General features: G+C 40.1%; 1 protein-coding gene across 5 annotated transcripts; it reads left to right on the top strand.

The window, feature by feature from the left end:
* Nucleotides 1-1,304: 1,304 nt before the first annotated feature.
* On the top strand, nt 1,305-7,775 carry LOC134320261 (uncharacterized). Of its 5 annotated transcripts, none has more exons than XR_010013632.1 (5): nt 1,305-1,996; nt 2,077-2,742; nt 2,823-3,032; nt 6,683-6,938; nt 7,337-7,775. XR_010013632.1 is itself a non-coding variant. In XM_063001596.1 (3 exons), the coding sequence occupies exons 1-3, from the start codon at nt 1,366-1,368 to the stop codon at nt 2,948-2,950; spliced, it is 1,425 nt and encodes a 474-aa protein (XP_062857666.1). In that variant the 5' UTR covers nt 1,305-1,365; the 3' UTR covers nt 2,951-4,945. The 5 variants fall into 5 exon arrangements, 1 of the variants encoding a protein (XP_062857666.1); XR_010013631.1 differs by having other exon boundaries at nt 7,172-7,775; XR_010013630.1 differs by having other exon boundaries at nt 7,062-7,775.
* Nucleotides 7,776-17,289: the final 9,514 nt, after the last annotated feature.

The following is a 17,289-nucleotide window of genomic DNA, read 5'->3' as shown; positions in this document are numbered from 1 at the left end:
AACAACAGGTAAAAGTTTCCTACATTTCACCCAATGAATTGGACCCACTGCGACCCTGACCAGGATTAAGCACTGGTGAAACAGACAGTGAATAAATAAATGAAAAATAAAAGAAATCTAGATGCAGCATTTTTTCCTCCATCAATCACTTGCAGTTGCGCTTTTCTTCCACAGGGGGTCTCCAACTCTCCAAATCCTGAAGAGTTCCACACTGCAGCTTTAAACCTCCTGAACAGACTCACTGATGTTTACGCTGTTTATTTATTTATTTGTTCGTTTAAAAGCTGCAATATGTCACTTTTTTGTTAAAATAAAGTCAGTTGCATTTATAAGAGTGGGAGGAATCACGTCTCTGTGTGAGATTTCTGCAGGACGGTTCTGATCTAAGATTTGCTCAAATATCCTTTAGTTTTATTTTGTTTATTGAATTATAATATAAAATAGTTTTAGATAAAACATAAACAGTGCATTTTACTCTGTACATTCTCAGAATTCGCAGCATTTGCAACTTTAACTAAATTCCACAGAAGCTTTATAAAACGTGACATGCAGGAGTTTAAACCTACACTCAGTGTTGAGGTGTGAGATGTACAGAGCTGAATGATCACTGGAACCAGTTACTGATCTTAGTTTAAAACTTCATGATGATTTAAGCCGCTTTAAAACCAATTATTACAATAATACATAATACTTTTAAACCGTTATTTTAAACTCATCACGTGACTTGGCAGCGGTGCGGTGACGCGACACACCTGCGCTGAGCGGCTGCTTCACCTACTGTGACGTCACATGATTCCTGATCGCGGTGCTGCAGGTCCTTCAGGAGGAGGGAGAGAGTTCATCATTTTACTTCTGCACCCAGAGAAGCAACAAGCAACAGAGAGAGAGAGAGAGAGAGAGAGAGAGAGAGAGAGAGAGGTGAGAACAAACAACCATCTGATTTTATTTAATGTCTAATCTAATATCTCATTTCATCTGATCTCATATAATCTCATCATATTTCATCTAAAATAATCTAATATCTCATTTCATCTCATTTTATTTAATCTGATCTCATGTAATCTTAAAATATCTGATCTAAAATAATCTAATATCTCATTTCATCTGATCTAATGAACATTTGACAGTTTCAGCTCTTATCTGAATGTAATAAATGAGACGTTTCAGGACGTTTTAGTATTTGTATATGAAATAAAAAAGAATAAATAATAAAAACTGATCCACAACATCACCAGTGTTGTGAATTCATTTCAGACTCGATATTTAATCAGTTCAAAAGAATTTTGCAGCATTAATAACAGAAATGATTTGAAATGAATTTTTAATAAAAGAACTGAATTAAATTTCTTCTCCTGGGTGAATCAGATGGAGATCCAGAGAGAATCCACACCGACGCCTGAGGACGACGACATGGAGATCATCACCATCTACATTAACAGAGAATTCATGAAGCAGGTCCAGGACTCGCCGGGGAGCGCCAACGTCCGTCTGTCCGATAGTGTGGACGAGAAGGTTGGGGTCACTAAGTCCACCATCAGCGTCATGTCAGAGGAGCTTAATGTGGCCTCCTCCCTGCTGACCGACTCCGTCCTGGATGAGGACGAGGTGACCAACGTCCCCCAAATTAAGGACGAGAAGGTTGGGGACGCTGAGTCCACCATCAGCATCATGTCAAAGGAGCTTAATGTGGCCTCCTGTCAGCTGACCGACTCCGTCCTGGATAAGATCAAGGTGACCAACGTCCCCCAAAATAAGGACGAGAAGGTCGGGGGTGCTGAGTCCACCATCAGCATCATGTCAAAGGAGCTTAATGTGGCCTCCTGTCAGCGGACCAACTCTGTCCTGGACGAGATCAAGGACACTTTTGGTCAAAAGGAGAAGAGTGAGAAATCCACCATGACTGACCCGATACCAGAAATCGATCCAACCTGCAGGAAGATCCTGGTTCAGCCGGTAAAGAAGCTGCCCGCTGAAGCTCCAGCTAAAGAAGCAATCTGTGAGTAACGGCTCCACATCCAGTTCTTCATCAAACCATCATCACCAAACCGTGTTTCATTCTTCTTCTCTCATCCAAAGGCACTGCAGAAAAGATGAAGAAGAAGAAGAAGAAGGACCAGATCCTGGGATTCTTCAGAAGATCCTGGCAGACCACGAAGAGGATCTTCAACAAGAGATCAAACATGGAGATCGTTACCAAGCAGGTCCAGGACTCACTGGGGAGCACCTACGTCCACCTGCCCAATAGTGTGGAAGAGAAGGTTGGGGTCACTAAGTCCACCATCAGCGTCATGTCAGAGGAGCTTAATGTGGCCTCCTCCCCGCTGACCGACTCTGTCCTGGATGAGGATGAGGTGACCAACGTCCCCCAAAATAAGGACGAGAAGGTTGGGGGCGCTGAGTCCACCATCAGCATCATGTCAGAAGAGCTTAATGTGGCCTCCTGTCAGCTGACCGACTCCGTCCTGGATAAGATCGAGGTGACCAACGTCCCTCAAAATAAGGACCAGAAGGTCAGGGGCCCTGAGTCCACCATCAGCATCATGTCAAAGGAGCTTAATGTGGCCTCCTGTCAGCAGACCAACTCTGTCCTGGACGAGATCAAGGATACTTTTGGTCAAAAGGAGAAGAGTGAGAAATCCACCATGACTGACCCGATACCAGAAATCGATCCAACCTGCAGGAAGATCCTGGTTCAGCCGGTAAAGAAGCTGCCCGCTGAAGCTCCAGCTAAAGAAGCAATCTGTGAGTAACGGCTCTACATCCAGTTCTTCATCAAACCATCATCACCAAACCGTGTTTCATTCTTCTTCTCTCATCCAAAGGCACCGCAGAAAAGATGAAGAAAAAGAAGAAGAAGAAGAAGGACCAGATCCTGGGATTCTTCAGAAGATCCTGGCAGACCATGAAGAGGATCTGCAACAAGAGATCAAACAAAGTTTCCCCCCTCTAATTTCCCCACAATCCCCCAAATGATATTCCCTCCTCAGCTATATAGCACATTCTCAGACAATTCTCCATGTAAGATCATTTTGGTGAGGAGCAGAAGATTCAGAACTTAAACCAGCTTTTTCACCTTCAGGACTTCAGCTTTTATCGACGTGAAAATGCCGTTCCCTTTACCATCCGCCTGGCACTGCTGCGTTCTGCCCCATGTTGGTCCCTCCAGACCTGGACCGGTCCATCTTGTTCCCTCTTGCTCCCTCTTGCTTCTTGGCTGAGAGCTTCGTGGTTGAGAGCTCCGGTGTACCGGAATGTTCTCCGGTGCTCTTAGGGTCGGGGTTGTCTTAAACTTCTCTGTGCAGGATACGATCGCTGTTCCACAGACTTGGTTCCATCTTGGTACCAGAAGTCCTCATGATACCAGAGTCTGTGGTTCCTGGTAGAGATGGGAGGATCGATCGGCTATGTATCGAAATCGGCCGATTTTTTATCAAAATATGCGATCGGCCGATATTTCCTAAATTCAGCAGATCCGATCGTGTGATATACAAACATCATCTCCATGTTAAGCTTAACAGCTCAGTGGATTGATCCAGACATTGAGCTACAAAGCTCCAACCATCGTATCACCATTCAACAAACATCGCACTTTACAACCTAAAATAACATAATTAACGTTGTGCATCATACATACGATGGAATTTTGCCGATTGAAATATTTACTTTAAAAAGATAATTCAACCCGACCCCATCTAAGTCAATTCTATGAGCACATTATATGAACTCGTGGTTCACTTTGGTAAATCGTAAGCGGTTCTTGCTTTTGATGTAGATGAGAGCAGAAAACGTTACAGAGCCAATCGGAGGCAAAAGTTTATTAGTTACTAAGTTGGTTAGTTCAGGATCATTTGCAGTGACTGACAGAAAACTTTTAGCTCCACAGACAGAACGACTCTGACTCGGTTACCGCTCTGTGGTAATAGCGGTTTAATGAAGCTTTTTAATGTAAGAGAGTCACACAGAATGTTCTGTAGTAGCTGGTGTTTATTTAAAACCACGACATTAATTAATTAATTAATTAACACGGAGAGATAACTGAGAAGAGAAACGCTTCGCATAAAATGAATCGACTCGTGAATCACTTATATCAATACTGCGAACAGATCGTCTCTCTTAAAGACACACACACACACACACACACGTGGCAGCATTTGGCACCGGTTTATCTTCACTGTTTCCCTATTTCAAGTTTTTTTCAGACTGAACTGGATAACATTAAACCTGCGTGTGTGGTCAGTTAGACTAATGAAATATGTCTCCTGTGGGTGAAAAAATAAATTGCTTTAGTTTAAAAAGTAAACCCCCCGTCAACCCCCCCCCCAATCCGAATCGGCTATCGGCCTATCACCCTCAAAGAAGATTAGAGATCGAAATCGGTGCCAAAAACCCTGATCGGTACATCTCTAGTTCCGGGTGCTTCTGAGAACTGTTGGTTGCTCGTGGTGGTGGTGTTGGATTTCAGAAGGAATTCTGGGACTTTGTGAGCTGAGCTTGATCATCTTAGATGTTGGGCTCCCCCAGTACCAGGATTCTGGCTTCAACACCTCAAGTGTTGGATTTCTGAAGGAATTCTGGGACTTTGTGAGCTGAGCTTCATCTTCTTAGATGTTGGGCTCCTCCAGTACCAGGATTCTGGCTTCAACACCTCAAGTGTGGGATTTCTGAAGGAATTCTGGGACTTTGTAAGCTGAGCTTCATCTTCTTAGATGTTGGGCTCCTCCAGTACCAGGATTCTGGCTTAAACACCTCAAGTGTTGGATTTCTGAAGGAATTCTGGGACTTTGTGAGCTGAGCTTGATCATCTTAGATGTTGGGCTCCTCCAGTACCAGGATTCTGGCTTCAACACCTCAAGTGTTGGATTTCTGAAGGAATTCTGGGACTTTGTGAGCTGAGCTTGATCATCTTAGATGTTGGGCTCCTCCAGTACCAGGATTCTGGCTTCAACACCTCAAGTGTTGGCTTTCTGAAGGAATTCTGGGACTTTGTGAGCTGAGCTTGATCATCTTAGATGTTGGGCTCCTCCAGTACCAGGATTCTGGCTTCAACACCTCAAGTGTTGGATTTCTGAAGGAATTCTGGCACTTTGTGAGCTGAGCTTGATCATCTTAGATGTTGGGCTCCTCCAGTACCAGGATTCTGGCTTCAACACCTCAAGTGTTGGCTTTCTGAAGGAATTCTGGGACTTTGTGAGCTGAGCTTGATCATCTTAGATGTTGGGCTCCTCCAGTACCAGGATTCTGGCTTCAACACCTCAAGTGTTGGATTTCTGAAAGAATTCTGGGACTTTGTGAGCTGAGCTTCATCTTGAGAGATGTTGGGCTCCTCCAGTACCAGGATTCTGGCTTCAACACTTCAAGTGTTGGATTTCTGAAGGAATTCTGGGACTTTGTGAGCTGAGCTTGATCATCTTAGATGTTGGGCTCCTCCAGTACCAGGATTCTGGCTTCAACACCTCAAGTGTTGGATTTCTGAAGGAATTCTGGAACTTTGTGAGCTGAGCTTGATCATCTTAGATGTTGGGCTCCTCCAGTACCAGGATTCTGGCTTCAACACCTCAAGTGTTGGATTTCTGAAGGAATTCTGGGACTTTGTGAGCTGAGCTTCATCTTCTTACATGTTGGGCTCCTCCAGTACCAGGATTCTGGCTTCAACACCTCAAGTGTTGGATTTCTGAAGGAATTCTGGGACTTTGTGAGCTGAGCTTGATCATCTTAGATGTTGGGCTCCTCCAGTACCAGGATTCTGGCTTCAACACCTCAAGTGTTGGATTTCTGAAGGAATTCTGGGACTTTGTGAGCTGAGCTTGATCATCTTAGATGTTGGGCTCCTCCAGTACCAGGATTCTGGCTTCAACACCTCGTGTTGGATTTCTGAAGGAATTCTGGGACTTTGTGAGCTGAGCTTCATCTTGAGAGATGTTGGGCTCCTCCAGTACCAGGATTCTGGCTTCACCACCCCATACAGAGCATCATCAGTTATCTCAGCATCGTCATATTCTTGATGTACCTGCTCAGCATGTCTTCTACCCTGTGGAACTCTTAGATCTGGAAAATTAAATCATTTCCTCTTGGGGGCAGAACAGAGCTCCGTAGCAAATAAAGCCGAAGACGTGACGCCCGCTCCTTACCCAGGTTCTGAAACGAGATGTGGATCTAGCTGAGAACGTGAATATCTCCGGCCGGCTGCTTCCTTCTCTTCCCTTTCCCTTCTTCTCCATCAATAAAGCTGGTGTCAGATGAATGCTGGTTGTAGGAATCGTGTTTGTGATGAGATTTTACACACAATCATCTAGAGCAGGGGTATTCAACTAAAATTTAAAGGGGTCCAGTTAGAGAAAATTTCTTGAAGCGAAGGTCCGAAATGTTTAACTATATATATATATATAATGTAAATATATTGATATTTACATTTACATTTTCAGCATTTAGCAGACGCTTTTATCCAAAGCGACTTACACAATGAGCGGAACACAATGAGCAATTGAGTGTTAAGGGCCTTGCTCAGGGACCCAACAGTGGCAACTTGGTGGTGGCGGGGCTTGAACCGGCAACCTTCTGTTTATTAGTCCAGTACCTTAACCACTATAACATATATACAATATAGTATAATGTAGCCTAGTAGTTGTATCAACATCTGCATGTTATCAATAACTGTCAAATCAAATGTCTGTTTATTTATTAGGATTTTAACGTCATGTTTTACACTTTGGATACATTCATGACAGGAACGGTAGTTACTCATTACACGAGATTCATCAGGTCACAAGGTTATATCGAACACAGTCATGGACAATTTAGTATCTCCAATACACCTCACTTGCATGTTTTTGGACTGTGGGAGGAAACCGGAGCACCGAAGGAAACCCATGCGGACACGGGGAGAACATGCACACACAGAGAGGACCCGGACCGGACAATAAATTGTGTTCCAGTGGGAAGTAAGAACAGAAATGAGTCTCTCCATCATTAAATGCTGTAATTTCGCTGTACACGTTTCTTTTTTGGAGAGCGCCATTTGTCTCCTGTCTCACTCGTCTTTTTCTCAACTTTCTCCTGCACAGTTGTCTGTATCTCTCCCTTAATTTTTTCTACATTCGCTATCTTTCTTTTAATTTCCACCGTCTTTTCACATGTAACTCGCCTCTAACTCTCTCAACTGTCTGCACTGCAGTCGCAGTGTTTACCGGCTGGAATGCACAGACTTGATTGGCTGAGTGGTGTCAAGTGATTGGTTCTCATCCGCTAAACCGCTACCGTAAAGACTACAAAAGCTGCGCCGGTTAAAATAGAAGCGCTCCGTCAGGTTTCAAATCCTAACTTTCTGTTTTGGCTATAGGTCCGGGTCCGTATGGGACAGCTTCTGGGTCCGGACCCGGACCGTGGTCCGCCTGTTAGTGACCTCTGATCTAGAGAATCGAATCGAACCGTGAAGAAGCTCAGCAGAAGCTCAGCAGTGGATCCGAACCAACATTCACAACAGAGACTTTCATTCATACTGAGATTCTTCAGGTTTCTTTTAGGTTTTAATTCTTATAAAAAAAACAGAAGCTGGAAAAAGTCAAATAAACACAAAGAAACTAAAACATAAAAGAATGAAAAGATTTTCTAGTAAAGAGGTGTGTGTGTGTGTGTGTGTGTGTGTGTGTGTGTTTTCTGCCTTTTGCTCAATTAATCGGACCCACCACAACCCTGACCAGGATAAAGCAAACAGAATAAATATATTAAAATCACCTCCTGGTTTCTACACTCACTGTCCATGTTATCAGCTCCACTTACCATATAGAAGCACTTTGTAGTTCTAAAATTACTGACTGTAGTTTATTTGTTTCTACATGTTTTGTTACCCCCTTTCATGCTGTTCTTCAATGGTCAGGACCCCCACAGAGCAGGTATTAGATAGATAGATAGATAGATAGATAGATAGATAGATAGATAGATAGATAGATAGATAGATAGATAGATAGATAGATAGATAGATAGATAGATAGATAGATAGATAGATAGATAGATAGATAGACAGACAGATACTTTATTGATCCCGAAGGAAATTAGAGTCCCAGTAGCATTGTACATCAAATCAAATCAAATACACACTATAAAGAAAAAATACAACAATATAAATTCGAAAAAAGTACAAACACTTTGACAGATTGAATGTAACCTGAGTTTTACATATACTGCATAGCAGTGGCGGCTGCTGGTCTTTCAAAGAGGGGAAGCTCATTGTCGGCTTACATCATAAAATTTGTCAATTTATTTACACATAAATTCTGCCCTCTGTTCCTTTTACAAGAAAATGGCCTGAAATGGGTTACAGCAGTTTGTCTTTCGACTTCACTTGCAAAATCCGCGATGGGACTGAAGCTCCTAGTGATTAAGTGACTAATGAAGTGTATTGCTTTGGCAATACGAATGTCCCTATTTGTCATGCCAATAAAGCCTCTTCTGAGTTTGAGTTTGAGAAGTGACGGTGTAGCGCTCAAACTAGCTGTCAATCAAAACGGGATTCAGCGTTTCGACTGATCCTCCAATCATCTTGCAGAAGCTCAGCGTCCACACCCGCCCACAGCTCCATTCACCCCCAGAGACGCTCAGCGTCCGGGGGCGGGACAAAATCGAGGCATTTATCCAATGACCGGCGAGTTTCGAAGCAATGAAAAAAAAACCTCAACGCAGTCCCATAGAAGTGAAGAGACGCTCAGCTTCTGTGGGCAAATGCATCTATACGGGAATGTATGAGTTAAGTTAAGAAAATCGAGTCGATTTGTGATAATTAGCTGATTCTGAACGAACTCATCCTCGAGATATACGTATTCTAACGCATTTGTAGTCAATGAAATGTTAACACAACTGTACATATTTGACCATTTAATTTTGGACATTTTAGGGGAAGCTGAGCTTCCCTTGCAGTCTTAGAGAAATCGCCACTGCTGCATAGCTACAGAGCAGTTATAAATGATGAGGATGGATTGAACAAAATAACCAAATGGAATGGAATTAAAAGTAAAAGTGCAGGAAGGTGCAGTTCCAAGTATACAGTACACGGTCCAGATTAAATATAGATTAAATATTAAATATAAAGTGAAGTGATAAGTGACAAGTATTGCACATTGGATTGGGCCAATATAGCCATAACTACAGGGGTTGGACAAAATAACTGAAACACTTGGTTTTAGACCACAATAATTTATTAGTATGGTGTAGGGCCTCCTTTTGCGGCCAATACAGAGTCAATTGGTCTTGGAAATGACATATACAAGTCCTGCACAGTGGTCAGAGGGATTTTAAGCCATTCTTCTTGCAGGATAGTGGCCAGGTCACTACGTGATGCTGGTGGAGGAAAACGTTTCCTGACTCGCTTCTCCAAAACACCCCAAAGTGGCTCAATAATATTTAGATCTGGTGACTGTGCAGGCCATGGGAGATGTTCAACTTCACTTTCATGTTCATCAAACCAATCTTTCACCAGTCTTGCTGTGTGTATTGGTGCATTGTCATCCTGATACACGGCACCGCCATTGGATGCACATGGTCCTCCAGAATGGTTCGGTAGTCCTTGGCAGTGACGCGCCCATCTAGCACAAGTATTGGGCCAAGGGAATGCCATGATATGGCAGCCCAAACCATCACTGATCCACCCCCATGCTTCACTCTGGGCATGCAACAGTCTGGGTGGTACGCTTCTTTGGGGCTTCTCCACACCGTAACTCTCCCGGATGTGGGAAAAACAGTAAAGGTGGACTCATCAGAGAACAATACATATTTCACATTGTCCACAGCCCAAGATTTGCGCTCCTTGCACCATTGAAACCGACGTTTGGCATCGGCACGAGTGACCAAAGGTTTGGCTATATCAGCCCAGCCGTGTATATTGACCCTGTGGAGCTCCCGACGGACAGTTCTGGTGGAAACAGGAGAGTTGAGGTGCACATTTAATTCTGCCGTGATTTGGGCAGCCGTGGTTTTATGTTTTTTGGATACAATCCGGGTTAGCACCCGAACATCCCTTTCAGACAGCTTCCTCTTGCGTCCACAGTTAATCCTGTTGGATGTGGTTTGTCCTTCTTGGTGGTATGCTGACATTACCCTGGATACCGTGGCTCTTGATACATCACAAAGACTTGCTGTCTTGGTCACAGATGCGCCAGCAAGACGTGCACCAACAATTTGTCCTCTTTTGAACTCTGGTATGTCACCCATAATGTTGTGTGCATTGCAATATTTTGAGCAAAACTGTGCTCTTACCCTGCTAATTGAACCTTCACACTCTGCTCTTACTGGTGCAATGTGCAATTAATGAAGATTGGCCACCAGACTGGTCCAATTTAGCCATGAAACCTTTATTATGCGGTAATGCTGCACGGAATGTGTTTTAGATTTTGAAAATGTATGTGACAGAACTTCTCTTTTAAAATCCGTAATAAATGGTAGTTTTTTTTTAAAACGTTACTATTGTAAAACAAGCTAACGCTTGTGTAAATAGACTTTATATATATGAGATAACTTCATTAGTTAAATAATATTATAATTCTTTAGACGGTGTTGGTCAGTTTTCTCATTATAAAAGCCTTTATGGAGTCTCACTGTATATTCCTATGGTTTATTTTACTTTACAAATAACATTCTTTTTGACGTTTTGACGTTTTTTTCATCTAGTGCCATTGTTTGGCCTCTTGAGTGCTGTTCCAAAGGTTGTGCAATTGTGATGAGTAAATTTTTTTTTTCATTTTGAACAAAATCTTGGTGGTTGAACTGAGATTTTAATGTAAATGTAATGATTTAACACTTAAAAGTATATGTTTGAAATTTATATAAACAGACCACAAATGTGTTTCTCTAAATTGAAATGTGGATTAGATGTTAGATTTACTTGATTTCTATGAAGTAGTTAGTTTAAAAAAAAAAAAAGTTTAAAATTATTTTAAATGAAATAATATAATTTATTTTGTACTTTATAGGTATCCTCCAACTTTGCTCTGAGTGCTGTGTCAAAGGCTCTTTAGTGGTGAGCATTATTATTCAAATGCATTTGTTGGTTTACTTGTTCCACAGCATGACTGATGCTATTCATCTTAAAAAATTTGCTAAAAGAATTGCAAGAATATAGATAATTTCTATTTTTTTAGATGCACATCATTGTTATGTACTTTTTTCCAACAGCCCTGAAGTGAGTCTTACTTTCTTTAAGGTTCTAATGTTCATTTTTTTGTTGAAACTGAGACAACAAAAAGGTCTTAGAATATTTTTATTTGTTACTTTTTATTTTATTTCAGATACCGAATTCACTACGAATTTGAAGATTCTAAGACAAGGGTTTTAGAATATTTTTATTTGTTTTATTTTATTTCAGATACCGAATTCACTACGAATTTGAAGATTCCAAGACAAGGTTTTGGAATAATTTAATAAGGTATCCGAATTTGTTACGAATTCGAAGATTTTAAGACAAGGTTTTGGAATAATTTATTCTCTGGACTGTGCAAACTAGAATTTGTGTAGGGTTCCGAATTCACTTAAGAATTCGAAGATTCTAAGACGAGGTTCCCAGGTTTATAGGAACCTGAAGATTCCGGAATATATAAATACATAGGTATTAGCTTAATGCATAGAAATTACGGTACTGTCCAGATACTAATGATAAAGGTGTGATGTTAATATTATTTATAATAGCGCTAAATGATTACTCTATTATTAATATTCTATAATTAATATTACTAATTACTAATACTATCAATCAAAATATAAAAGAGAAGGGGAGTGACTTAATTGAACAGTTTATTGAACTGGTGTGTTTGTGTGTCTGTGTTGTATGTGGCAACATATGTTTGATGAAGTAAGATGTAGGAGGAGTTAGATACTAGTGTTGCCTTTGTTGTTTGTGTTGTAATTGTTTAAATAATCTGTCCAGGTGAACTTAAGAAGTACAATGGGTAAAAGTAAAAGGAATTTAAAAGTTTGTGGAAAAACAAATACATGTTTAAATTAAGATTCTGTACACACATTAGTGTTATATTTATGTAAAAACTATGAAAAAAATGTTGTTTTACATTTTGCAAGGTGGGCAGAGAAAATGGGTTTTTAAGAAAAAGGTGGTTTTAGTAAAAGACAACTAAAAGAGTTCAAATTAAGTTAAAATAAAAGGAATGTGCAAGTAGGGAAAAGAAAAGACGGTATAAAAAAAGTGAAAATGAGAAGAAGGAACAGAGAAAGTGTAGGGACAAACTTAACCAAGTTATGTGTTAAGTAAAAGTTACAGGTTAAATCTCATCTGGACTCCTGCCCTGCCAGAAGGAGAAAGAACCAGGAAAAGAAACCAGCAGCAAATGGAGGAAATACAGGAGAAGCAATAGTGTCAGCTCCCCCAGCATTCTATCCTGAGGAGCCACAGAACCAAACTTCACCTCCCCGTTAACATTCAGCTGTTATCATCACAAGCAACACGTTCTGGCCTGCAGTTTTGGAAGCAGATGACAAACTCACCAGTGGGGGCAGACAAAATGGGAAAGGTGAATGTGATTCTTCAGTTGCTGTATACGGAGTTTTGGTCCAGCAAATATGATTTTGATCAACAGACTATGGACTATTGCTGATATCAGGGATGAAATGACACATATAACCATCCTGAGGAAAAGGCTCAAGAGGATGAGTGACGTAGACTGGAGTATGACAATGATGGAACGTACAGAGATGTGGTCAGAGGACTACTGGGAGGAATAAGAACTGTGTTTCCAGTAAAGATAACAGCTTGCATACAGGAGGACAAAGAGACTGTGCAGAATTATCCTGAACGACTGGAAAAGGTCCATAGTATTGATATTGGACTGCTGAAAAAACAAAAAAACAAACAAAAAAAAACTTCTTAAATGAACTGAACCAAGCAACAGAGACAGAGGAATAGGAAAATCATCATTTGCAAGTGCTGTGTGTTACACCTGTGGCAGAACAGGTCACATTGCAAAACAATACAGGATGGACTTACAAACGTTTATTGACAACATGGCCTGTTTTCAAATGTGGATTAACTGGACATTTTGCCAAAGACTGTGCACAAACTATACCTGGTTACAACAACTGAGGGCTGGAGTCCAGAGAAAGAGGCAACCTGATCAACAGATGAGTAGTCATACACCCACCCAATATTTTATTGTGATTATACCAATATGATACATACACCTAGGTATCTACTGGATAGCTAATAGCATGTATAGAGATTTCAGATTTTTAATAAACTTAGGAGCAACCTACTAATGTATTCATAAAACATAACATTCTACTCATATATGTTTTAGTAACAAAGAGTTTAAAAACATCAGTTCCTAATTTCTGCGATCTGTCCTATGAATCTTATGGGGAGCTATCTTATGTGTGCCTTTTGGAATTAAATTGGAAACAATGCCTGGAGGTATCACTATTTCTGTAAAAGACAGGGTCTGATCTCTTCTAAAGCTGGGAAAATTTTGCCAAAATTGTCCACTTAATTGTTCTGAATGGAAGTTGGTAGCTGATGTTTTGACACAAACAAATAATCATTAAACTTTTTGGTTAGGGAAAGAATTTTAGCTGGTGGGATTAGACTTAAATGTTTTGCATTGTACTGCTTATTTGCATAAAGGACCAGATTAAGTTTTTGAGCGCTCCTGGTTTATTGACCAGTGTACATCTAATTTTTGATGGAGATTTTTATTTTTCCTTTTCTGAATGGAAGTCAGTACTGTTTTTTCAGTAAAATTGAAGCGATGCATGGATAATTGTTTTTGACCGCGTTTGGAATAAGTTTGGCCAGTTTTGTGTTTAATGACTGTGATTCCACTAGCCACATTTTTTGATTACACCAAAGATAGGTCAGTGGAAAGATAAATATTATGTAAATTTGGAAAAAGGGGCTGCACCGGTGCAAATCAAACCAAAATTAGATTACAGATCATTCTTCATTCGTTGCTAAATGCTAACATTGTTTTCAAATAAAAAAAATAAAAAAATGATGCCCCAGAGAAACTTATCCCTAAGTGCAATAAACAGGCAGTAAATTTTGTTATCTCTGGAGCATCTGGGATCCCAAAATCTGTGAACTATTCTCAGCCAGGTGTCAAATGATAGCAAATGGTTTTTGATCTAGCTAAGGCCTTCTTTAACATTCCTTGGCACAAGCATAGTTAATTTTGAGTTGCATTTAGTTTTAATGGAAAATTCAGACACCTTTAAAAAAAAAAATTTTTTGGATGATGATTTTTTTTTCAGGGTAAAATGATATTTACATACTTGACATACTTTTCTGAGTATGTGCTCTTTTTGGTGCCATTGTGCTCTTTTTGGTGCCATATTTTTTATTTTTATGTTCTTGAGGCTCTGTTATGTGACATTGGACCTAAAAGCCCATAGTCATATTCAAAGGACACCTGAAGCTAAAAAAGTTGTTCAAGAAAGGTGGACCATGGTTTTTGTCCTTGTACAATTTCATGGTGATAACTTAGTAGTTTTAACTTTCTTTTTGTCTGCTGCAGAAAAGGCTGTAGTTATACCATGTGATCATGAGGGTTACTCATATCTAAACCCTGTTGGTGCTGAATGATGTTTTTGTTTTAACTAAAAGGAGAACTTTTCACTTATCAACTTAACAGTGATTGAATAAAAAACTACATTGTAGTCCCTAAAATAAACATTATTCTCATATGCCTTAATGTGCTTAATCCCACGCTCTTTTCACTAATTGCAGGAGATGGTGAACCTTGTGACTGTATTATTCTAATCTTATTTCTTCTAGGCCTGATTAGAATACTGAATTGGAGCTGTTTGTGGATAGAATTGCTTCCACGGATGCTGCAACAGACAGGAAACAAGTGGGCTTAGCTGAAATTTTAACACGTGATATTTTTATATCATTTGTCCCTCCTATCCAATTTATTGGCTCAAGCTGCTGAACTACAGGTTTTAATGACAGCTTATAGAAAGTGAAAGCAAAACTGCTTACGTGTTTATGAACTACGTGTTTCATAGGAATTGAACACAATTGTATTTGATGAGAGAGAGGTTTTTGACTAGTTTTGAAAAATGCCCACCATTACCTTGTTGCATAACTTGTGGATGCAGTTCTATGGCCCAAACAAATGACTGTTTGTAAATGTTAATGTTTTTTGTCCCAATTTCACAGGACAATGCCAGAGTTGACAGTGCTGACAAAGCAGCTGCACACCGCCACTGCTTACTAACAAACTATTAGTTTATAGGTCCAGATCACACCGGATTTTGATTTAACTAACATTCAATTTTGTGTTTTCCAACAGGAGAAATACATTCAGAGGGAAAACATGCCTTCCTAAATTACTTTACTGTACTATACCAAATTGACCCATGTGTAGGACCATGTGTCAGAGAGAAAAAAGGGGGAGGGAAACACCAATTAAACAATTTATGCAAAACTAAATTTGCCAAATGCAACAAAGGCTCTTAGTGCAGGACATCCTGTCTTTGATAAACCTTCTGAACTGAGATACCACTGTGTTTATCACCCAGCTATTAGAGGAGCTGTGGTTAGGGAAATGGGCACTGTTAAAAAAAAATATATATATAGATATAATAGTAATAATAATAAAATAAAATAAAATAGACTAAGTGCTGAAACTAACAAACAGAGGCCAAAGGCCTTTTCAATAATTCTCATGCAGATGAGGATGAGATAAACACCGAAACATGGCTTTAGGCCTTTTGAAATTCTATTTGGATGACCCCTACACAGGCATAGGATCAAATAATTCTGAACAATTAAACACAGGCCAAAAGGAAAATGTAATGCTTGGTTACTGTCACTTTGCTTTCTATTCTGAATTTTGTTCACAGGAAGGTGAAGGATTCTTTACCCAAACCAGCTGAGGGACTTCTACATAGCCTGAAACCGATGGGTAGTGGTGAATTGTGAATTATCTCAGATGAACCGGGTAGAACATGGAAAGATGGACAGGATTATTTCAAGTGCTGCTAACTGCTTAGACTGCGGTTCGAGTAGCTGAGAGAGATTCCTGGATTCATTGTTCACACTGCAGGAAAATTCACACACCTGATCTAAGCAGTTAAAGATGACTACTACGATTTACATCTGTACATTGTATTTCTTATTTCCTGAACAAACTCAGTAATATTTAGTTACCTTAAAAAAAAAAATTGTGCTGGATTTTATGTATATAATAATTTGTGTATATATGTATATATGTATTAACTTGTGTGATTTTAATTGTTGTAAGGTTTATGATGTGTATGGGGTAATTTAGGAGCTAACAAATGGTTTACAACTGAAGTTTACGACTGGAAGGTAACACCAGGGACAGGATTCACTCATGGGGGGTCTGGAATTTACAACTGGGCTCGTTTTTGAAGTTTATACATCTGTTTCACCCTGGGGGGGTCTCTTGATTCTCTTGAACAATGCATGGGGAATTAGTCAATGGGATACGAACTGTATGTATTTGATGTTGAAAGTATAAAAGACACAAGTGTTAACATCTCGAGGAAGGTTTTGTCAGATCTGTTCTGAAGCCTTCCTGCCGGCGTTACGTTCTTAAGAATAAAGGGTATTCTTAATTCCTAAGGCAAACTGGTCTGGTTTGGTTATTATCGCGGAAAAGTATTTTCGCCACGACAGTACCAAGAGCTGTTCCCTGATGTCCGAATTCTACCGAAGCACCACTATCTTGAGCACTATCCTTCAGATGATAAGATGTTTTGGACCAGTAGTTGCAGTTTGGACAATGCGATTTGAAGCCAAGCATGGCTTCTTTAAGAACATTGTGCAACACACCAGTTGCTTTAAGAATATACCTCTTACTTTGGCTTCAAAACATCAAATGATGATTGCTTTTCACATAAACTCACCATCCTATGGTACATCTAGCCTAAATGTATCTAATGTATCCACAGTTCCAGTTGATGTACTGAAGGAGGAAGTGGCTGAGGCTATTAGGCTAAAATGCCCTAGCATGTCTGAAGTTCATCTTGCCAAGAATGCATCAAGTAGTGGCATAGCCTACAGCAATGGCATGATAGTTGTCCATGGATCAGCAGGTGGATTACCAGAGTTTGCTGAAATTATTCAGATGTGTGTAATACATGAGAGTCTGTTTTTTATTGTAAAAGTTCTGTGTGGGTGGTACAGTGAACACTACAGAGCCTTTGAACTAAGCTTGTCCCCGTCCAGAGAAATAAAACTTGTGGCACTCAGTGAACTCACTGACACATATCCACTGGCCTGTTACATGGTTGGATCAAGCCGTATGGTGACCTTAAAAAGGCATATCATTA

Source organism: Trichomycterus rosablanca, chromosome 9 (genome assembly GCF_030014385.1).
Source record: "Trichomycterus rosablanca isolate fTriRos1 chromosome 9, fTriRos1.hap1, whole genome shotgun sequence".
NCBI classification, from domain to species: domain Eukaryota; kingdom Metazoa; phylum Chordata; class Actinopteri; order Siluriformes; family Trichomycteridae; genus Trichomycterus; species Trichomycterus rosablanca.
Note: the sequence above shows the minus strand (reverse complement) of the source record. Positions and strands in the feature narration are given on the sequence as shown.